The sequence below is a fragment of the Vollenhovia emeryi genome, unplaced genomic scaffold (assembly GCF_000949405.1).
Source record: "Vollenhovia emeryi isolate VEMERY1.0 unplaced genomic scaffold, V.emery_V1.0 DF939221.1, whole genome shotgun sequence".
Lineage (NCBI taxonomy): Eukaryota > Metazoa > Arthropoda > Insecta > Hymenoptera > Formicidae > Vollenhovia > Vollenhovia emeryi.
Genome location: NW_011967145.1, coordinates 60,585 through 84,777, shown reverse-complemented (window position 1 = coordinate 84,777; position 24,193 = coordinate 60,585). Strand labels below are relative to the sequence as shown.

The 24,193-nt window shown below is 44.3% G+C and overlaps 1 protein-coding gene across 8 annotated transcripts in view; it reads left to right on the top strand.

Moving 5' to 3' along the window:
- LOC105560781 (pleckstrin homology domain-containing family G member 5) overlaps window positions 1–24,193 on the top strand; it is a 161,855-nt gene that overhangs the window by 106,404 nt on the left and 31,258 nt on the right. For all 8 annotated transcript variants that reach the window (XM_012010189.1, XM_012010186.1, XM_012010187.1 and 5 more), the window contains 2 exons: window positions 13,159–13,404; window positions 23,207–23,313. In XM_012010189.1, coding sequence (XP_011865579.1) covers window positions 13,159–13,404; window positions 23,207–23,313 — 353 coding nt within the window. The remainder of the gene's footprint in view (window positions 1–13,158; window positions 13,405–23,206; window positions 23,314–24,193) is intronic.

Genomic DNA, 24,193 nt, shown 5'->3' with positions numbered 1-24,193 from the left:
AGCATCCCCTTAATATCGCAAAGCACATCCGAACCCCTTCACAGTTTCGAAACGCAGTAAGGATGCCGATAATGCGTTTCCTTATCAGCGGGCCGCGCCGAGGAAGGCACGTTGCCGCGGCAATCGAAACTTTTCCCGCTGGATATTGCGCAAACTTTTCCCCTCGGTGCACCTGTTTTCTTTAAGTGATTCTCCGCAACGCAGGCTTGTGCACGGTACGCGTATAGTGCAGGAAAGTATACGCGATTCATGAATGAATTCGTCGACACTTTGGCGCATATCGCACACTCTTTTTGCTTCATGGAATGCAATTTCGCCCGTTGCAATTTTTTCGATACATTCTCGCGTTTCGGAAGTTCGCGAATATCCGGAGAATTTTAATACTTAAAATTCGAAAGCATCCCGCACGCAGATGGTAAATTTTCGTTGCCGAATTTAGGCTCCAATGGCTTTATGAACCATTTAATTAATCTTCAACTCGAATTTGTTAAATTATTCAACCAAAGTAGAAAAGCTTAGTAAAATTTAACTTGAAAAAGACAATAAGATTTAGGAAGGACAAAAGCGATGGATTAGTTCTAAAACATCCTTTATCTAAAGTTTATGAAAAACAGCAAAGAAGTGATTTACAAACCATACATATCTCACTATTAGAAATTACAAGGCTTATTCAATCTTTCTTTCTTCTGGTCCAAATTAAGTGTTCCTGATTATCTTCACCCGTCTATTTGTTACGTAAAACTTTTGTCAATAGTTGTTATGTCTTCTAAAAACAAGCATGTCCGATCGAAGCACATTGAGATGCATTAAAAGTTAAACAAGAAAATTTTTGTCAAGTTTAAACCACACAGTTCCCTCAGGTTCTCTATCGTAGAAGAGAGGGGATTATTGCGATGGAATTTATTTCGTGTCGTTTCCCGCAAACATGCTGACTGATACTCGAACTCCGCCACGAATAGTAGTTCGAGCTGCGCTATAGTCGCAGATAACGCGGAGAGCTCTGTCGGTCTTCTGATCGAAGAAGAGTTTGGATCAAGGAGAAAATTTCGGGAGGAAATACCTTTTTCGATATTTTTCCTCTCCGATATATCGGTCGCACGTATACGACGTACATCGGGTTCTGTCAAAATAAGAGCACAATGGAGAGCTTACTTTTCAAGGTTTAATTTTCGCATTTAATTAACCATGTAGTGGCTATCGAAGATCCGATATCGGTTTCCTAATTTCTGATAAAATTGCGATTCTGCAGCTGCACATTCTGCAGATTCATAACTGAAAATGTTTACACGCTTGTCTTCCGACTATCCTAAACCTCGTTTTCGGAAAGGAAACAGGTTTATACTCTAAAGAGTTTAAGTACTCGAGTGCTCAAGTGCCTTTATTAATACAACATATTATTACAATTGAGGAAAATAATTACCGTAACAAGGCGCTGTTACAACACAAGACAACGCATATTGTGGGGAACCATCGCTATAAAGCTCTCCCAGTCATTCGCTGCAGGCGCAATGTGCGCAGTAATGATTCGAACCGCAACTCATCAGCGTTTCCGCGAACTTAACAATAAACGTCGCGTTCCTGTTGTCGCTATACAACAAGAATAAACGGGCGCGTTTTGTACTTCGATATGCATATTTATAAATCTCGCTTTGCCAGGCGCGACGATTGTTCTGCGGTAATTAAATAACAATATGTAATATGAGAACAATGAACGCCGTAGCGAAAATAACGCAAAATTGCGATAATTAATTAAACAGCGATTGTGACTTCGTTGCCCATTAAATTGGAAATTAAATCGCGAAGAGTGGCGAGGAGGGTTAGAATTGTAATGACGGCCTCTCCCGGTGGCAATTAATCACTTTCGTCTCTATAATGATTATAAATATATAATATTACATCATAATGATAATCGTGATTGTATACAACCGAAAAATCATATTAAAATTATTCGTAAATACCAAGAATGCAGTCGCCCTTTGTCCAATCGCGAGAGGATTTGAAATATTCAGCTCCCTGTGTAAAATTACGCCCTACCGTGGATCGCAGGCGCGCGACTCTCGTTAGCGACGTGCTCTTCGCTGAATTGACAAAGAGCTGCGAGGTCCTTCGCTAAATTGACAAAAAATCCGACCCTCGCAGACGAACGAACGTACGAAATCCGGTCGCAATTCACGAAGCTTTACGAAACGCGTGATAAAATCCGCGTGCAGTCCGACGTCGCGCAATTAGCTCTCACCCCGGCTCTAGGCTGTTCAGCGAGGATCTCCCGCACGGGAGACCGGAGGTTCGTGCATCTCGACGTTTACGGTGCAGTAAAATGATCGTGTAACTAGTATGCTCGCTCTCTGTCGGCCCTTTGATCTTTTCGGGCCCGATCGCGTGGTATTCCGCCATGTTTTTGGTCCAAATTCAGCGGCGTGTGTGTGTGTATACGTAACTCATCAAAGTTACACTGCCATACAGGGTGGGGCATAAACACCTGACGGTTTTTGAAATAATCTGAACACTGTGTGCTTGGTCAAAGATATGTTTCGGTCGCGTTGAGGGATACACGGTTGTATGGAGTTTCAGATGACATGGTTCGCTGACGGTTTTAGTTTTGTTTGTTTGTGGTGCAGGTTTGTGGTATAGGTCAGACCTAACAGTGCCAGGCTTTTTCTTGTGGGGGACTTGCGAAAAGGTGTACGAAACACGTCCAGCAACCGTCTTGGAGCTGAAGCAGCGCATTCTCTTCCCACCAGGATGGAACAGTGTGTGGAAAATCAGGGTGGACATCTCGCGAACATTATTTTTCAAAAGTGAACCATGCCATCTGAAACTCCATGCAAATTGTGTATCCTTCAGCATAACTGGAATGTATCTTTGACCAGGCGCACAGTGCTCAGATTATTCCGAAAACCCGTCAGGTGTTTATGCCTCAGCCTGTACAAGTGTCTCATCGGTTGAACCACAAAAATGACGCGGGAGGGACCGACGCAAAACCACACAAATGACGGAGTGTACCACTAGTTATACTACGGTAAAATCGTCAGCGCGTATCATCGATTCGGCCGTGTTTCGCCGTCTGGCCATTCGCGCGCCGTTACCACTGCCTCTCGAATTGATATATTATCGCATCGGCGGATAAGCCGAGTTGCTTAATGGCGCGTACGTATATTCGCAAGCCGGATACGTGGACCTCGATAATTTATCAAACCGAAACTCATTACCCGCGCGTTATCAATTTTCGCAACGTTTACCATTTTCGCGCTTCCATCTCGGTATCAATGATATTTCAGTATCGCGGCTCGCCGTCTCATTTACGTGTTTGTACTTGTACGTGAGACGGCTTGCGAAAACATTAAGTTTCTCCGTTTGAAGGACTCTCGTTTCCAACGATAGCGATATCTTCACGCGCACGTTACGCGTGTGATTATAATAACCCGCTATCGAGTTATCGCGCGCCTCTATTTCAGAACTCGATTAATTTCCATTCGAAGAGGAGCGTAATTCCATCTGCGACGGGCACTTAAATGCCTATACGTATATAGCGATTTCACGCGCGCTAAAGCGAGCGACGAAGAGGGAAAATGAGAGGGAGAATAAACGAGGCGTCTGAAAAAGTCGTGGCGGAGCAAGGGAGAAGGAGAGAACAAACGGGTGAGATCAAGAAGGGACATGACAGTTAAAGGTGTATCGCCGCTAATGGTCAATTTCAGCGATGCGAACAGGTTTAAGGGAGCGAGCGAAGTTTACCTTACGCAATCGAGCCGTCGCGACGACGGAAGTCCGCAATTAAAAGCGGGGGTTGAAGACGAGGGAGTTCCGCGAAGGGGCTCGTGCCCGACCTTATTCTCGAGGATCCTCCTGGCCGATTACGTCACGAGTGCCGTATTCTCCGGGGGATTGGAACTCGTACACCAATTATGCGATAGGCGATGACGAACCGCGGCTCGAGACGGTCAGCGCGAGGAAAACGGGATGTATTTTGGAGGGGCTTTTGCGCAACTCGGGGTAGAGGCCTCTCGAACAAGTTGTTTATAAGTTGCCGCGAATCGCCGAGAGAAGATAAAGAGCTCTCTCTCTCTCTCCTCGCTAATCACGCGGCTCGGAAAGGCAAATAAGTATATCGAAACTTTTGACCTGAGGTAGACGTCGCTTCAAAGGAATTTTAATTTCAATCGACAAGACGGCCAATTTGTAAGTTGAAAAAGTTACATTGACTTGTTAATAACGCGCCGCCGCTGAATACTCTGGATGTAAATTAGCAAATATGAAATATATCTTCGCTCATAATTATAGAACGTGTTCCCGAGAGTATTTTGAGGATAAGCCGATCAGCATTTTCGCCCAGAAGCCGCTTATGAGAACGTGCCGCGCGTAACTTGGCGCAATCAAACGTCATCGACGAGCCGCGTCTGAGCCTGCCGATTTAATTTCCGAGATCGCGGGCATCGTTCATAACCGAATTTACGCGAGCGCGAAATCTCGTCGTTCTCCACCCCACCGGATCCAATTAACCGTCGCCGCCGACCTCATTTGCTCTACTTTAATTACGACCTTCGTTCCGGCGACTCCGCGCTGATGAAGAGCAACGCTGCTGGCGAATCGGTATAGTAGCCGAAACTTCTTCTGGTCTTTGAATCACCGTCACATTCGCGGTTCTTTTTTTTTTGACGGGGTTAAATGTCCACCGTTAAAATTGAAAATTTAAGTAATATGAAAAATTAAAGCTATCCCTGGCAGGCAGAACCAAATGGCAGCAGCAATTGTAAGCTGAAAAAAAGTAAGTTTTTAATGCAGTGGATGAATAATGCTTTCCGGCAAGCTCGCAAGCTTTTCTTCCTCTGCTTTTTTAACATTGAACAAAGTTTCGCCTTTCCCGTCCGACGACTGTATATTTCATTACATTTTAAGTACTGAGGAAAGCACGTTAGATTCTTGCTGAAGAATCCACCGTTCAAAGTTAACAAATATTTTACCGCCGCTCCTTTTGCAATTTTCTTTATCGCGAGATATCGACGGGAGAGCGCATATAATTACTTCGAGAATTCTAAAATGAAACCTTTCCCTTTGAAACGCTTTAATACATTTGCACTGACGTCCGCATATACTAATAAATACACGTCGTTCGCCACTCCCTACTCTGGGGGGAAAAAAAAGACAGCAACCCATTTTGGAGCCCGCAATTGCTAATCGAATTACTTGGATTGTTCGTGACTCTGGGAAAAATCTTGACCGTTTTCTTTTTGTAGTTAAGCAACTTAACATTTCGGTTAGTGCCTCTTGAGAGAAAATGATCTTTGCGTTATTGAATATGGACGGAACTAATTGAGAGAGTTCTGAAAAGTCGAAATAGACGCGTAAACAACATCTTAACTAATATATGTTATTGCGAACAGTCAGTGTTTGCTGTTATCTAAATAAAATTATATAGATGATTATCTAGATAAAATTTTAGCGTTATCTTATCTCTATATAGATAATAAAAATAAGTATTATCTATATCTGCATCTTAGATGAAAGAAAGTGTTATCTTTACTAAATTATCTAAGATAACGTACAGATAATTTGGTTTAGGGCCACATACAAATACTTAACAGTTACACTATTTAAATACGGATGGCGTTGTAGACCATGCATTTATGTGTGTGTCATATAACCTAACCTGAATATATTCTATATCCCCCTTTATAATTTAAATTTTTCTATAATTTTTTTATAATTTTTTCTACTGTGTTTACGTCTTAAAAATATTATCTGAAAATTATCTAGATGAATCATCATATAATTTTATCTTTTATCTAGATATATTCAAACCGAAATCATCTTTATCTTATCTAAGATAAATTTATATATTTTTATCTTATCTTTATCTAGTTAATTTTAAAATTATCTATGCACAACACTGCGAACAGTATTATCACAGCCCCAGTGGTCGAGCTGGTAAGACGCCCGTCACGGATTGAGGGAGGTCCCAGGTTCGAATCCTGGTTGGGGTAATATTTTTCGCAATAAGAATTTTAATTGCCAGATACGGTCAATAAAAATCATTGATGTTGTTAATTACTGCTGGCGACTTTTAAGAGTATTCTTAATAGCTAATTGAGAGAATTGATTGGTATTAAATCTTGGACATAGAATAGCTGACTGCGACTTTTAGTTATGCGGAGGTAAAATTCGTAAAAAATGAAGAGTTGCGAACAATCCGAAGGACTCGATTGCTAATTGTGGGCCCCAAAATGGGCTACTAACTGTCTTTGTTTTCCCCAGAGGAAGTTTATCGCGCCGAGTACATAGGAATTATTTTCCATTCTGCCGCTCGCGCGACGACATCAACCTCGATTTCCCAGACTTTTCCGCGCGCCGTGCTGAAGATTCGATTTAACGTCTGTCATGTTTAGACGGGGGGGGGGGGGATCGACGAAAATTGCGTTGCCTGCCTCGTGACGGCCGTGACGGTCTGTAAATCCGCGTAATCTTTGGCGAACAGCGGCCGGAAGGAAAATGCGTCGGGATATACGCGCGACGCGGGAGAGACCGCAGCCGACCTACGTTATCGCTGATTCCCTCAGAAAGGGCGAGAGGCGAGACGCGCCAGTCGCAATATTAAACTTACACGGCGCATTTAACCAGCGGGCATTTTCAGCCACTCCATTAAACGAGTCGTTTTCTGGGTTAACGTTCGCCTGGGCTGTACGTAACGCACGCCCGCTTTACGACTAATATCGCGGATCATTATTGGCGATGTTTCAGATATTAAGGACAAGTTTTACGAGGGCCGCCCTCGCGGGCGCGACTCGCGCATTTGCATTTTAACAGCCGCGTGGGCAGGCGCAGGGGACTCGCGAAAAACTGTGCTTGCGCGACGTATACGCGCCGTATCGCGCCGCCGTAATCTAAAATGGATATTTCGTTGTTACGAAGGTCGATGGTTCGCTCGTAGCCCGCGCGAGACGTTTTAAGACGTCCCGTAAAGCGGAATTAAAAATATATCGCGTCATAAAATGGCGGCCATAAAGGATTTATAATCTCCGAAAGATAGATGCACGAGGTGTGCCTGCCGAGATATGACTCGCTTTTTTTTCCCCCCCCGCGTCCGTTTCTCCGATTCTCTGGGGAAATCCGTGTGTATCGAGCGTTGAATTGCTTACGCGGTGTCTTTGTCGAAAACATTAACGCCCTCTCCTTTGGTGTCTACGCGGGAGGCGTAGAATCTACCCCGTTAGCCGGCGCGCTTCGAAATTCGGAAATCGGAAAACGTTTCATTGGCTTGAGAACTGCGAAATGCCGCCGGAATCTGGAGCGATTCAATTCTCGCAGTACTAATCGATGGAGGCCTCGCATTCGAGTTTCCGGGTAATTAATCGCCCGTCGAACCACGTCGAATCGCGGCGATTTCGGCGTTAATGCGCGGCACAGCTGCGATCTCACGCGATATTGTTGCTTGTGCGACCGCCGGAGACTTGACGAGGATTGATTAACCGGGGGGAGGTTAATTAATGGGAACTTTATTTGATCGCGGAACAATGCCAGTTTCGACCTTGGACAAGTTATCCTCACCGCGGAGCCGCGCCCGTAACTGACGACGGAATTTAGGACGGAAATTTGCGGATTCCACAAATTGATAAGACGACGGGTACAAATTAACACGGTATTTTCCGATAAGGAATTCTTAAGCGGACAGACGCCGCGAATAATTACGAATTCTGTTCCGACGGGGTAATCCGCGCTCTCGCGACGTTCGTCGCTGATTCAAAGGCGCGAGAGGAGAGAAACGCGGTGACCGAGCGCGCGCCGGATGCAGCTGCAGCTAGAAAAAAGAAGTCCGTCGAAAGAAACTACAGTTTCGCGCGCGGATAAGAAACGTTTCGCTCTGGAAGAATTGCAGATTCCCGAGTCGCCCCAGGAAATCAAATCGCGACCGCGTCCTCGCGAATAACGTGCACTGTCCGGATTTTAAAATGCACGGAAGTGGTATTGCATGTCGTGTCACGAAACAAAGATCGACGTCGCACGACTTACGTCGTGGGCTCCGCGAGGCTCGCCGCATAAAGCGAAATAGATGGAGGTGGCCGAGACATCGGCGAGAGAGGTACGATTTAATACGCGTCCCGCATACGACACCCTCTCTCGTAAAATAAAATACATTACGGCGCCCCGGCCGCGGGAGAATAATATAAAATCGAAAGCGCGCGGGCATATAGGTATATTGTCCGCGACGTCACGATAAATCCGTAGAATGTCGGAATCAGAGAGCGCGCAAAGTCAGAGGAAACGCGGCGTATCGAGAAATTCGCGAAGAATCGAACGGAACGTCGCGATAGAATGAAACGCGATTAAGCGTAAAATGGGGCGTGCAGAGAACAGATTCGTCTGAATGAAACAAATGACGTCTTCGAAATCCCGAATTGAATAGTTGCTTTAGATTGTTGACACTTTTATGCCGACTCTTTCGCGATCGACGATTCGCCCGCCAGCTGAAAACTGGCGTGGCAAATTGAAGCGAACGAGATTATTCAAAATGTGTTTCATTCCTGCGTGTTTTATATCATTTTGTTATCATCAATTGTTTAAAATTTTGTCGATTATTATAATTATCTTAAGAGTATAAAGCGAACGTCCAAAGATGAAAGCGCTAACTAACTTGAAGTGACTTGTTCATTGCGATAACAACGGACGACAATCGTTTCTTTAATCGACGTTCGTATTCGGATACACCTTGTGTCGTCGCTTCGAGTAAAACTTGTTGGCTGCTTCTAAGTCGGAAGCGCGAAATAATACAGAAAATATTGAATCGAGTGCGATTTCTTACAGAGGTGAGAGAGCACCCGTCCTACAATTCTTGCGTCGCCATTACTGGTTTTACATTATTTTGAGTACTTGGTAAGCTTTCAAGACTTCTGTTGGTTATATGCAGTGTTTGCTGTTATCTAAATAAAATTATATAGATGATTATCTAGATGAAATTTTAGCGTTATCTTATCTTTATATAGATAATAAAAATATGTATTATCTATATCTGCATCTTAGATGAAAGAAAGTGTTATTTTTACTAAATTATCTAAGATAACGTACAGATAATTTGGTTTAGGGCCACATAAGGTTAGCCACAAAAATACTTAACAGTTACACTATTTAAATATGGATGGCGTTGTAGACCATGCATTTATGTGTGTGTCATATAACTTAACCTGAATATATTCAGGTTATGAACTATAGAATATAGAATATATTCTATATCCCCCTTTATAATTTAAATTTTTCTATAATATTTTTATAACTTTTTCTACTGTGTTTACATGAAGTCTTAAAAATATTATCTGCAAATTATCTAGATAAATCATCATATGATTTTATCTTTTATCTAGATATATTAAAAACGAAATCATCTTTATCTTATCTAAGATAAATTTCTATATTTTTATCTTATCTTTATCTAGCTAATTTTAAAATCATCTATGCACAACACTGGTTATATGGCACCCTCCGATCCGAGACTGTTTTCATCCTTGACGGCTCTGGCCTGTATTCTAGCCCAAAGGATAGATTGAAGTATCAGAAGTATCTTTCCGCTTTCTTTTCTCGTCATTTTAAAACTTCCGTTACTCGATCGTAGTCTTCTATATTTCGAGGGATAATCTCTTATGCTACGTACGGAATGCACGATCCTATTTATATGCACGGACATGTTTTTCGGGATACAACACGGTGCATATTTTGTAAACGCGGCATCCTCGAGGGTCGCGACGAGTCCGACGAGACCCCTCGTAGATCTGCGGCGACCGCGAAACGAGCTTCAATATTTCTCGACGATCTTAAGCGCTGCATCCACAAATCCCTCTTCGACGGACAGTTTTCATCTCGCGCGCATGTTCGTTCTCGTTCCGCCACCGCGACGACACCGTAGCTGCGAATCCCTACGAGACCGAGGGCGAAACAAAATTGAACGATCAAAGACACCCAAGGCTCGGACTTATCGGTGGGTAAACAACACGCGCGACGGAAGTGTGTACGTCAAAGTATGTACAGGCGAAGAAAATATCGGCGTCCTCGAGGCCGCTGCGCGAAGGCGTAATAGAGTTTTCTTCTCGAATCCTACAATCCGACTTTCTCTCTCTATTGCTCTTCGAGTAGGTTGTTGTCGTTTAAAGGCTAGTCTACAATACGCGGAGTAAGCCGGGAGTAAGGGGTAAGGGAGAACCAGAACTTTGAGCTTTTGGTGTAAGGAAGCTAAAATACAAGCATAATTTTTGAAATATTCGTAACACTGGCGTTCCGATTCACCGAGAGTAAGCGTAAGAGCTGAAGTAGGAACAAGAAAGAAAATTGATTTATTTCCCTACTCCCTCCAGGATTACGCGTTGTAGACGACGCATAAAAGAACGTGATCACAATTCGCGAGTTACTCTGGCGGTACGATATTGTCATTGAGCTATTATCGAGCAGCCAGGTCTATACTCGTATATGTGCCCAGGTCTATTTCCCCATCGGCGCAGATCGGTTCGAGTGCTCCCATCAGTCCGGATATTTGTGGCTTCGCGAAGCCCATTTTGATGGCTAAAAAGGATTCGACACGGCGACGCACTCTAGGTCGGTGTAAATATCCTGTTTTCGCCCTAAACGCCCGAGATGTCTGTAACTCAATCGCGCCCCGTCGAACGAAAGCGTCGTATCGCTCGCGGTGGAATGGAAATCGTAGTCACTTTAGAAATTGGAAACGGTTCGGGAGCATAACGGGGGAAGCTCGAGGAACTCGGCGTGGCAATTAAATACATTTATTCGCTCGCGACGTATTCGTGTATGTTTACTTTCCGCGCAATTAGCGACGGACGTTCCGCTCCCGGTTTTAATAAATTACACTTCGGTAAATCGTTACGTATTCTTTGACGAGATTCCTACATACAGACCGATTGAAACTTATCCTCCTGCTCATGAATCAAGTTTAAGCGTCGTGTTACTTCAATACTTTATTCATTTTGGTGCTTTCGCCGACGGACATGTCAGAGAGACGTGTGCGAGTTTTGGAAGTTTATCCGCCGGATAACTTTTTATTATTTATACGGGTGTCTGCAACAAAACTGCCTCGGAAACAATCGAGCATCGTTATGCAAGTTATTTATAAAGGCGCACGTTTGTATGAGAGCAGGAGCGCCTCGCTATTTTTGGGCGGGACCATAAAAGTTGTACGAGAGTTTTCTGAAGAGCCATTTGTACGAGCGAAAGTGTGTCCCGTATTATTCTTGCGCCAAGTGGTTCGAGTGAATGCCTTCATGGAGAAAATGTTCTTCAAACTGTTCCAAATGCGTTACCTTTATGTCGCGCATTGAGAGCACTCCAAGATTGATTACCATTTAATAATGTTGAAAAGTGCAACGATTAATCTTCATTTTCGTTTTTCCTTTTAGAAAGATTTTAATATTAAGGGAAAACAATACTACCGACATGATTTCGCTAATAGACATGTAACATATACTTTGATCGATCGCGCGGGACTAGAAAATTTCCGCGAAGAACGGTTATACTGTATGTTAAACATTGCGCAATTCACGGTATTCGCCGGTAATTAACGTAATTATATTTAATTGATCTTCCAAATGGTTATTACTTCTCTCTAACTTTAAATTAGGCAGTGACACGCTTAGCTGCTCGTTGTAAAATTAACGCCAGCCGCGCGTTTCTTCCCTCTTCCCAGCGTCGTCTAAAGTTACACGTTGCTTTGAGAACTACTTCGCTTAAAGCCGTCGCATGCAAAATGACGAAAACTGCTTCTCCCCGTAGTCCAATCACTCAATTATACTTTGCACATTTTGTCGCCAATGAGAGAGAGAGAGGGCGAGAGACAGGCGAAAGGAATACCTTCGAAGAGACACGTCGCGGCGGTAAGTTATCACGATGAGTGAAGGGAAAAGGGGGAGCACAACAAGTAAATCGTGATAACGAACGACGGGAATCCCTCGAGGTACAGCAGGGCGGATTGATTCCACGCATAAATCGATCGCCCGGCGACCCGCTTCGCGAAGGTTTCCCCGGGATTTATCCCCCAGGAAGTCGGCACGTACGGTGCGTTTACACGCCGCCGCACCGCAAGTTCGTTAATACCAGACCAGGCCGTCCTCCGCCGATGTGTCACCCTCCGCTTCGCCTGCTTCGCCCTCGTCTGAAACGCGCCTCGCGCATACCGGTGCATTTGATTGCGGCCACAAATTTGTTTTATTGTTGGTCGTTTGCGCGCGCCCGCAATAACACGAATCGCATTACTCGCGCTCGCAATCCCGAGGCGTTCAGCTTGATCCTCGAGCGAGTAATTGGAAGATAATTGCGGGGAGAGAGTTGGATGGAACGAGGGATACTTGACGTGAGATTGCCCGCAGTGATAGAGGAGGAGAATAATTTATACGAGTTCACTGTTCCGTCTAAGAAGTTTTGGTCATTGAATGATACAACGCTAGGGGAGAAAAGTGTTTTCCCTTTTCTTCTTGGAGCGACTACTGAAAAGTATTGCGTCAAAAGTGAACTCTGTCCGCTGCTGATTAGGCGAGTGTCGCGAAAGCGACATTCGTGGCTTTTGAAGAAATAGGAGAAAGCGTGAGAACAAGTGTCCATAGGCAAATGGCGCCATTTCTTTTGCCTTCGATTTTGGTCACAAAGTAGATACCAAACGAAAGGTCTCATTTGGGTCTCCAAAGGGTTCCATTCCATATGCCAAAAAAATGATTGGTGTCTGCCCAGACGGCTTTATCGCTTACGTCCTGGGAATTTTTCGAGCCCGATATCTCTGGAACGTTAAATAGGTACACCCTGAGACTGGCATATCTGTAATCAGCTTGACGAGACCTCTCGTACCTACTTTGTGACCAAAATCGAATGCGAAAAAAATGGGGCCGATCTTGTTCTCGTTCTTTTAGACGAAATCGGCTTAAAATCACGGAAACTTTCTTCACCGAAAGGGGGCCTCTCATTTGGTAAAGAAATACGACGTAAAGATATATTTAATAAACGACGCGTAGTAAAGGCTCCAATGTAAAAGGAACAGTTTATATTGAAATTATTGTCATTGTATTATTATTCGGTATAATGTGGTTAAAAATGGTACACGTAGCCAGACACGTTTGGTCGCAGCGGATCCATTTTCAGGATGTCTCTTTTTCTAATCCACGTTATCCTTTATCGTTGCAGGTGCGTTCGAGGTCGCTGACGCAGCTGGACTCCCTGAGCGGCAGCATGTTGGACACGGGGGAGCATCATCTGGAGGGCGACCCCGCGCAGCAGCAGCCCCATCAGCTGCATCACCATCAGCCGCCCCATCAGCTGCAACACCACCCTCTCGGCATCGAGTGCAACCGGATTCGATTTCTCGCACCGAGCGCCACACCCGCCGAGATCGCCAACTCCAATCGCAGGCACAAGCTCTCGCGATCTCAGGTGAGCTCTTGTCGACGAACGTACGACCGGCGTCTCCTCGGTGCGTCACGTTGGAAATGATTCGCGACGCGATCTCGCCGCGCTTATTTTCCTACGGAATACCCCGAGAGCTCTTCCCGAACTCCCACGTTTCCTCCCTTCAATTTCAACTTGCGCGAGTATCGCCGGGTTTTATAGTTTGTAACGAAACGTCCCTTACTGTAATAGCCTAGAGCCCCCTACGTTTTTGTACCTCTGACGTACTGTTATTAGCGTATCACTTTTAATTAAAGGGAAGAAACTTCTGTTCCGTCTTCGTTGAAGTCTCAAGGGCGACTTTTTTCTCCGCCGAAAGCTAAATGCATACCACGGTTTTACGAAATAGCCGAAGTTTCGTTATTAAATAACTTAGCAATTAACTCTGAGTGCGTTGAAGTAAAGTTGTCCGAAGTTATTTCAAATTGTCTGGAGATCCTGTTGTCGTTTTACTTTCGCCAAAGTTCTCAGCCGCTCATTCGTTCGTTTCTTTCAATCGCTCGTATCTAACAAATCGTTCACATTTTTATATCTGCTTTACGGAAGAAAAAAGAAATTGTTTTGAGCTTCGAGGTGTGAAACGTTGCGTAATTTCAGACGTGTATGCGCGAGGACCGCATCACCTCGTGTACAACGTGAAATATTCATGCCACATTTGCTCAAGAGCGAAAGGAGGGGAGGAAAACGCGTATTATATTTCGGCGTGGAAATAAAGAGCTCGTACGCGAGCAGGTCGATATAACGAGAGAATTTTCTCTTTATTCGCGGATTCCGCTTTATCCCCGCGCGACGAGCGAATAAAACGGATAAAGCAAAACGCGACCGGAGCTCTCGTCGTCATTGCATCGCGAATGTTCGAAGGAAATGTAAATGTTGCCGCCGTTCTTCGCGCCGTTCGCGGGGCCAGCCGGGGATATATCTTCCGTTGCTCGAGCACGAATTTCGAACCGATAACCGAATGGAAAATCGCGCGATGGGCGGCCGCGAAAATTATGCAAACGATATAGCGCGATACTTCCGCTCCGGCCGTTCTCATCCTTTCGCCACTTGCAACACCGCTAAATTTCGGACGCGATAATCGTAACGCGATATCCGCACGTAAGCGAAACAGTGGTATCCATCTGCACGTATCAAAATGCGCGGATTGTCTGCCACTCGATATGCGGCTCGCGTTGCAGCAACATTTCGATGTACTTGTATCAGTTCTGCACCCGGGAAGAGCCCGATTCTTCGCACTATTGAGAGACACCCCCTGACGGTCCGGGCGAGACGCCCGGGCGCTTACGTTAAAGCGTCTCGGACATCGTCCAAGCCCCGCGTATCCCAAATGGAGATCCCATGTTAACCGCTGAATTCGCAATGAAACCGGACCGGGCGTGCGATGAGACAGTAATATGCAATTAACGACCTTTCAATGGGCCATCAATATTTATGCGTTTAAATGCGCATCCCGATAATGTAGAAAAACGCAAGAGCATTTCCCTTCCCCCCCCCCCCCGGCCGGGGGACATAAAATATGCACGATTATTTAGCGGCCCGTCGAGTGACGGCGAAACTAATTTCCTTCTTCAGGTCGACGATAAAAGAACGGCGCAGAAAAGCGTTTGCTGTAATTCACCGTAATTTAGGGTGTTACAGAGGCCGTATCTGTGTCGCGGATCAGAGTTTTATCGCCTTAATCAACATTATTTTGTTTCTCTCGGGAGAGAAACTGTTACGGTAATTAGCATATTTTTTAACGTATTATCGCCAGGCCAATCTCGGTAAATTAACAGGCAGATGATGCAAATGAGAGCGTTAGCGTCTTTATCGGCGATCCTTTAAATACGTTTCGTTACACGGTCTTATTTATGCGGAATAAAATACGCTGGTATCATAGAAAATTTAATACGCAAGAAGTTTCGGAAAAGCATGATATCTTCAACGGTTTAAACGATAAAATTAAGTGGTAAAAGTAAAGAACGTCCTGCAAATGTAATATCAAAATTTCACAAAATAAGACGGAAGAAAATAGATATTTTTTTTACATATTTTTCATTACTGTTGCACGGATGCAAATCCGCTGAGGAGAAAGAATTCTTGGTCGCTGTTTGCATTTTATATGCTAAATAGGAAATCTTGTAAACATTCCGCTCCGAATGGAGTTACATTTAACTTCGCAATTAGATTCCTGGATTAATAAGTACATTAAGTCACGCGGTTGCAATAGGAATTACGGAATACCATTCGTTAACAAGGGGAGATAATCAAACTAACTTTAATTGCACTAGGGAATTGTTTCGCTGGCATTGCTGGCAGTTTCTGACATTTCATTATTTCAGCCGGCCTGTTGTCATTTTCTTGCGGCGTACGCGCCAGTGCTGCGTGTAAGCGTCGCCGGATACATCCATAAAATTAATATGTCAATTCGCTGTAATCCCCGTGACAATCACGCGAACGCAACGAAATTACATTGAAAATAGAACAAAGCCTCGTCCGCCCCGTTGTCGTGTAATCGTTCGCATCGCCGTAAAAAATTTAGCCTGCCATTTCGCTTCACTCGCCTCTCCCTCTCTCTCTCTCTTATCTCTCTTCCACTCTGTGAAAGATGCCGCTCTTGAGCGATACAAAAAAACGTCTTATCTCGTTCTACCAACCGGGCGTTAATTAATTTGCGCAATATTTTAAACTCCCACTCTAAGCACTTTTATCGATTCTTTTTAATTTCGCAGCGAGTTATCTCTTACTTCGCTTCGTCATCCTTTTTCTTCCAATTATAGTATTAAATCTCGGATATTAAAACATGGAAAAATAAGAAAAAGAAGTGTTATTGTTTATACTCTAGCATGAACGAGGAAAACATAGTTCGTTATTAAATTTTATTGTGCAAAGCTGTCCGAATTATCCAGCAAACTATGGCGTCTTCTATTATTGTTAATTGTTAAATTTAATTATATTTTATTTTTATTTGACCGTGTCTATTTAAACAGCGAGCTTATTGTCAACCCGACTGGCAAATTGTATTGAATTCGTTACAACGTTTCGATCTCACTTCAAGTGGGATTCAAGTCTTGTTCAAGTAACAATACAAATAAGAAAACAAGGAAAAATTCATCGACTAGTGAGGCATCGTCGTCAAAGATAAAAATCAAAGATAAAACTAAGCGATAGATTTGTCTATGTATTTATAATATTAATAAATTATAGTAAGAAATATTTTTCAGAAAAGCGAACGGCTCTTAATTACCTCGTTGCCTCATTCTTCGTTTTATCCCCGCATATCAATCTCGCCATAATTCGCCCGGTAATTCGAGCAGCTTTGTGCCGGACTTAACACACTCGGACGTGTACACGTGTCACTATTTCGTTTACGTCGCGCCCGTGGCACGTGAATAATTGGAACTTAGTCGCACTCAGCGCAAGCCGCGTGTGCGCTAAACGATCAATCGCCGTCAAGCACCCGGGTATTCAACGGGGGGTCCGTTGCGGGGGAGCGGGCTTCTTTGTGTGATCCCCTCGGCGCGGCGAGCGAGTAGCCGGAATACGAAATCTAGAGGCGTCCGGAGGAACTGCTGCGGAGCGGCGAGAAAACAGGACGAAACACGGGATCGCTATTAGCCGGGTCCAGTTTCGTAAAACTACCGGCGCTGTGTGTAACGATGGTCAGACACAATACGCGTCGTTGTGTGAGATACTTGACGAAACCGTATAACATCGCAGTTTTGCGATCGTAATAAAATAACATACGTTAATTTGATTAGCGTACATTACGAACGGAGTCGGAGTTGTTTGTCAAAATACGCGCTAAATGCATGCAGCACAATTCAAAAGCCGCGCGAGCCGCTAGTCCATTCCTAAGTAATCATTTAATATTACCGGTCTTGTAATCTACTATATAATGCAGTTCTGAAAGGGAGCTCATGGTGGATGCTCGTCATAGGTACGGACCCCGCTTAATTATATAAATACCTGAGGCCCGACTGTGTGTTATTAACGAGACTTAACGTCGCCGGCGAGAGCTACGTGGCGAGAACATAGCCGGCGCGATCAAAAATGCATAAAGGACACGAGGGAATTAAAGCCCGGTGTAAATCAAGCATAATAATGATTTGCTAACGCCAGTGTATATTGAACTATCGATTTATGTGGTCATTAATAAGGATCGAATATTTATCCGGACGTTAATAATCAAACGCCGAACATAATCGATAACCATCTCCGCTATATTTTTAAATTTAGATAATGAAATCACAGTTTGAAGAGTATGTGTAAATAATTACGTAATTTCCCCCTCTCCCCCCCCCCCCTCTCTCTCTCTCTCTCTCTCTCTCTCTGTCGTGCGATTTTAGATAATAGAATGGATTTACGTGCCGCTCAGATTTAATGAGAATACGTTGGAAATTACGACGATAACGCGCTTGCATGTTTATATCGTCGTAGATAAATTTTCATAATTATTTCTTTATCTCTACTGCCAATATGTACACACTACACGGCATGACAAAATGTAAAAAAATGTATATTGTATACGTTACACTTTTTACACTTTTTACTTTACAGTACGTGTACCCATGTGTCTTACTTAATAGAAATTTTTAGATTTATGTGTACGTATGTAGAAACAGTTTGTGAAAAGAGAGAGAGAGGGAGAGGGAGAGAGAGGGAGAGAGAGAGAGAGGGAGGGAGAGAGAGGGAGAGAGAGATTTGTACTTATTCGCCATTACTGTCAACGTGGTTGCAATAATTCAGTAATTACAATGTAAATAATTCACAAAGTGAAGCACGTGCCTTAAATTATAGTATAGTACAAAATGGTACAGCAGGTCGTTTATTCGTACGAAAGTGTCAGAGCTGAACGAGCACTCCGCGTTGCAAAATAGCCCGGATTTACCGCGCTCTCGCCGTCAAGGTCGCATCTTAATGGGCATAAAGATCTCGGCGAATCGCAAGAGAGTGCGAAATTACTGCAATTTTCTGCCACAAGTGGTCGGCGGAGGCCCCTGGAACGTAATGGCTCACAGGAGGGCGTTTTTTTTTTTTTTCAAAGCTCTCCGTGGGGAATAAAGTCGATGGTTCTCACGCCCGTATCATCGTCGCTTTCGAGAAATAAGATCGAATTAATAGATTAGACTGCAGTTACAACGAAGCGGGCTTTTAACGTCACGAACGGGCGGTTATTTGCAAAGTACGGCCCGAGCTTTATCGGTATCGTCCGCGTGGTCCAATGTCCCCGTAAAGCTTTCGGCAGACTTAGAAGGTACCTACATAAAAGTTACTTTTGCGTCATTCTTTACACGTTCCCGTTTTTAATGTAGAATATCGGTTTGATAAAAAAGATTTATTCAAAATCATAATTTTACAACGTGATTTTCAAACTCAGTTGTTCGTCAGCGTATGTAAAATTATTTCTTACATAAATCATTCTACCACGTGACCTCTTTGTGGAGAAAAATTGTGTAGATTTGTTCTTCAAGCTTGATACAGAAGGCGTTTAATTTTGCTTGATACTCCAATTTTACTTGTACTGCAGTAAGTTCCATTTCAGGACGAATACCAGGCCGCAAACTCGCGGTGTACAGATCGATAGAAACGAAAGGGTAAACACTATATGAATGAGGTTTACATCTATACGTAATCTACTGAAATATAAGTGGCCGCGTAGGCGTTGATTTGGACTACTTGCAGCTACGCCTACACGTGCCGCCTATGACGTAAAAACCCGAACGGCGATACTGGTGCAGGTTTGCGGGATAGAACGAGCGTGTGTGTGTGTGTGTGTACGTAATCAACCGGCTATCAAATATGAATCGCAAGGAAAATGTGAACAGAAAATTTAGCCGTCGCGATTCAAATGAATGGATAGATGAAGCTCGTATCGACGAAATATTTTAACAGCTCATTGTCCCTTTTTACACAGCGATATAATCTCATTGCGAAATCTCGCGCGATTTAACAAAGGCGCCGTATACGCCCGGTCGAAAGTCGAAACACATTACTAGTTTTATTCAAGTCACGTAATAATATACGACGAAAATTGAGTTTGTCAAACTATGGCTCTCTCGAATAATTTAGCTGTCCCTCTTTTAATGTCCTTTATTCTCGGTGAGAACGATATGATAGTCTTCTCACGTATGGATTATTAGATAAAAGAAAAATTCGTTGGATGAAAGTTTCTGGAAAACAAATTCGAGCCATTTACGAGTGCGGTGTTAAGACGAGCACAATTAGAATAGCTATACATCGCAGAAAGTGTAGAAAGAAATGTTTCCTAGCGGAATTAAGAAAAATATTAAATAACAGTAGAAAACGTATGATTGAGAAAACAGCGATTGCTTGAAAAAAAAATTTACTTCCAATCACGTGTAGCAAACGCGAGTATTTTCATGATTTTTTTTTATTATGTCGTATTATTTGCGTGGCATGTTTTCGAAGAAAATACGGAATAAATTTTTGTACATTTGATGTAAAAAAATCAGGCTGTAATGAGAAAGCCGTGAAAAGAAGACGTTATGAAGTGAATCATGAAGATGAACCATAAAGAATGATAAACGGTAAGGTTACAGTCTCGCCCCTTATAGAAAGCAACGGCGAAAGTTTCATTAAGCCATCCACACGCGCGTTAGTATCATTGTCACGAACTTGCCAAAGTATTTATCCTTCGGGAAGGTCGGTGAATTACACTGTCGCCGAAGGACAGTAACAGAGTCCCGTTTCTCCGGTTATCCCTTGCCGAAAGTCGAATTGATATTATGCAAGCGTGGATCAACAGTGTTACGATTGCCTCGGGGGCATCGAAAAGGGATCGAAAAATAATAAATTTTAATGTTGGCCCACAGATGACGCGTCGAGAGTATATTGGCGCAAATGCGGTAGACGAGATTATCTTCTCTCCGAATTTCGTGTTCACGAAACGCGTGTCTCGTCATATAAAAATAAAACCTACGGCCAAAGAGAACTTTATGATCCGCTAACAAATACGGAACAACTCCCCACGTGCCTATAGCAACGCCGATCGCGGGACGGCCGTATCTCGCCGCGCGTTTCAATTGGGCGGTAGGCCAGGCTAAGACAGCGATTTTTAATAATTAATAACTCGTTAGCCATTGCAAAAATTGCAAAATGTTAGAGGACTTTTTCATTTTGCAATTTTCGCAATAGTTAACGAGTTATTAATGATTCACAATCGCTGTCTTAGCCGGCCTACCGCCATATTCAAACGCGCGGCGAGATGCGGCCGTCCCGCGATCGGCATTGCTAGGCACGCGAGGAGTTTATCATACGTAGCCGTTGCCGTGTGTCATAAACAATTCCACGCGCGTCTAGCAACGCCGATCGCGGGACGGCCGCATCTCACCGCGCGTTTCAATTGGGCGGTAGGCCGGGCTAAGACGGCGATTTTTAATAATTAATAACCCGCTAACTATTGTGAAAATTGCAAAATGGTAGGAGGACTTTTCGACTCAGTCTAATCCGCTGTATCCGTAAATAAGAGGTGAGGCGGGTATTACATAACACCCTGTATACACATACTATATGTCTACTTCAATTGTAATGATATTTTGCTAAACAGCTATTGCGATTATTTTGGCAATTACCGTGGTATTTGCTTAAGTCTGTTAATCTGCGTTGATATTTGTACGATTCGCCAACTTTTCGGTGCGACATATAAACCGCGCGGCACCTAACGCGCATACTTTCTAAGCCTTTATAATGGAAAGGAAAGTTCGCTAATACAAACAAAGTTTTAGACAGGAACGGTATACGCGGCTGTAAGCTCTCGTATAAAGTCGCCCTCTCTCTCTCTCTCTCTTCCTCTTACCTGATTATACTCTCAAAATTACATAGCCGAGGAAACACTTACGTAGCTAACGTGCCTTATACCTCGTTATGCACCCTACGTTGCGAACGAAGTTCGCGCGCGAGATGTGTTATACGACAATTGCATTTATAGAGGCGACTTCGAGACCCTCGGGGTTTCCATTGCCTGAAACAAGAGCCGACAACGGCCGGCCCTTTGCAGTCCGGGTGTGATTTCTGTACGTGATCTTACATGCAACCGGCGCGTTCAAGGATCGAAAAGTATGTTCCCCTTCACGGAACAGTTGTCGCCTCGAGGTTACATGGAGGAGTTATTACAGAAAATCTCTCGAAAGGTCGAGCGGCGGTTTTCGTGATTCCCGCGAGCTCCATTCAACGGTATCTTGATTTGCCAAACACGATTGTTCCTTTTCGTTTCTCTCCCGACGAATGGCGTGCCGTTCGTGGCCGAGCGGCGAGGGTGAACTTATAATTCGCGGCGATGACAAGCAACAATCTTGGCCGCGACGACGATTACGCCGATTCCGCGCTTTAATATTTAATTCCGCGGCCCGACTCCGCCGGCCTATCCGGGCGACTCGAATTTACGAGAGCACCGCGTCCCTGCATTATTTATGAGGGGGAAAAAAAAATTTAGTCGAATGGGCGAACGTGGCGGCAATATTGAATCCGGGCGTCCAAACTGCCGAGTAATCGCGGTAACGCGATGGAGAAGCCGGCCGGGCCAATTTTCCAAGTTCCTGAGATGCGTAGTAAAGATCGTAGACGGAACGTGAACGAGAGCGTTTGCGCATCCACTCGGAGCTATCTGCGTAAAGGATCGCCAGAATGCGTGCAAGTGAAATATTTGCACGGGCGTTCGTATTCATGGAGCCTTCGTACGTTGTTAGAATGCTAGATAAATAAACGTCTACTTTGTTCGAAGCTCTCTCTCTCTCTCTGCTTGTCGTGAACTGAAATATGAACCACGACGGTTATAACCAACTCGTTGTATTCGAAATGCTGCGGTGCTCGATTTTTTTCCTCTCAAATTTAAATCCTCATCGCGAACTGCGCATTTAAACGAAATCTATGCGTTCAGCATCGGTTTAAACCGCAATACGTCGCAGCTTACCGGCTACGTCCGATCCTAAAGCGATTACGGTAAAACTCGAAAAGTCGGCTCTTTGTGCGGCGAAATCGGCCGCAGTTTTCTTTGGAGCGTAATCCGGAGAGAGAGAGACGCTAATCAGCGGAGTTAACCGTTGAGTTTCACCGAGTGAATCTATCAGCGTCAGAAGTTTATTACATTAAGCTGTCACTTCTAACGCAAAAGTATTTTATGTCACGGATATATCATATTCCTGCGTGGTGAACCAAATCATTGGCTTGAATTAATTAGATTAAAATCTTAATTTCTTGCAAGTTTAACTCTGTACACGGGGAGAATTTTCTCTCAAAGTTTATCCTGAAAACCACGTAATCGTGGGACAACACGGCGTCTTGACGAACGACGCTCTCGTCCACGTTCCGTCTACGATCTTTACTACGCATCTCTCAGGAACATGGAAAATTGGCCTGGCCGGTTTCTCCATCGCGTTACCATGAATTTTACTAGTAAAATGTATGGTAAAATTTCGAAACACACGTTGTCCCACGATCGCTTGATTTTCGGGACAAATTTTAAGAGAACATCCTCTCCGTGTACTCGATCTACCAGACTTTAGCACATCTTGTGCAAATCAAAATGACTTTTAAACGTAATGTAAAACAGATCGGGTAAAAGTTGTTACGAGAGCTCTCTATGGAGAAAGAGAACAGCTTAGCATTTATTTATACCACTTCCTTGTTCAGAATTGTGCTCCTCATTAAACCTCATCTACATTGGCGACGAGTGAAACTCGCTCCAGATCAAGGGTCTTATCTTATTGTTAAACCGAGGTTTTAATTACGACAATATTGAGATCAGCTTCAGCCAAGGAGATAAAATTAATTGTGCTTCTGATTACAGGTATCCAGTAACGAATACTTCAGCGTCAGCTTCGAGGTGGGCGACGACGCCGCGACTTGCTTCGACCGGGAGGAGTTTCTGCCGGCGACGCGGGGAACTTACCTGGTGTGAGTGAAACGTTATCGCACACTTCTAATACCTCGCGCGCGCCCTCGCCGCCGTCGGGGACGATAAATTTTCGCGCGTGTCGCGTTGCGAATGACAATGCGACGATATTTATAGGGCGCGCGGAACCAAACCGCGATACGCGCGTCTCGGGACCGATCATCCACGTGGAGAAGCCCGCTACCTGTGTTACGTCACTCGGCTTGCGAAACCCACCCCCGCCTCCGCCCGTCGCAGCTTGGACGCGAAAAATGCGCGCTGTCCGCTCGCGCTCGCGGCATCATTGTTCCGTTACCTCACGGCGGTCGATCCCCGGGCGGATCAGTTTCAGAATACTCGTCCCGACATCGACATCTTTCATCCCCCCCGTCGCGTCGCGTCGTCATCGCGAGATTAAAATTCGCCCCCGATGCGAAAAATCTCTCGGTCCGCCTACGCGATCAATAATCGCGTTCGCAATCATCACCCCCTACCGCTATTTCTCCATAAAATTTTCAGGGGAATGTGTTTTTAAATTTTACAAGATTCAACGACCTACACTGGCCAATGTTTTTTATTTAAAAACCGATTGCAACGTTTCGGCCCCGGGTTTGGGTCCTTTTCCAGTGATCTGAAATCGCAAATTGCAAATTTATACAGGGTGAGTTATAACATTTGTCCCAGAGCTCGTGAGAAGGTAGAACGGATCGAGATGAATAGAAAAGTCCTGAAACATTTTGCAATTTTCGCAATAGTTAACGAGTAATAAATTATCGAAAATCGTCGTCTTTGCCCTGCCCACTGTCCAATTCGAGCGCGTGGCGAGATGTGACCGCCCGGCGATCGATATTGCCTGGCGTGGGGGGAGGACGCGAGACGCGGGAGCGGCGACGTAAGCTCGCT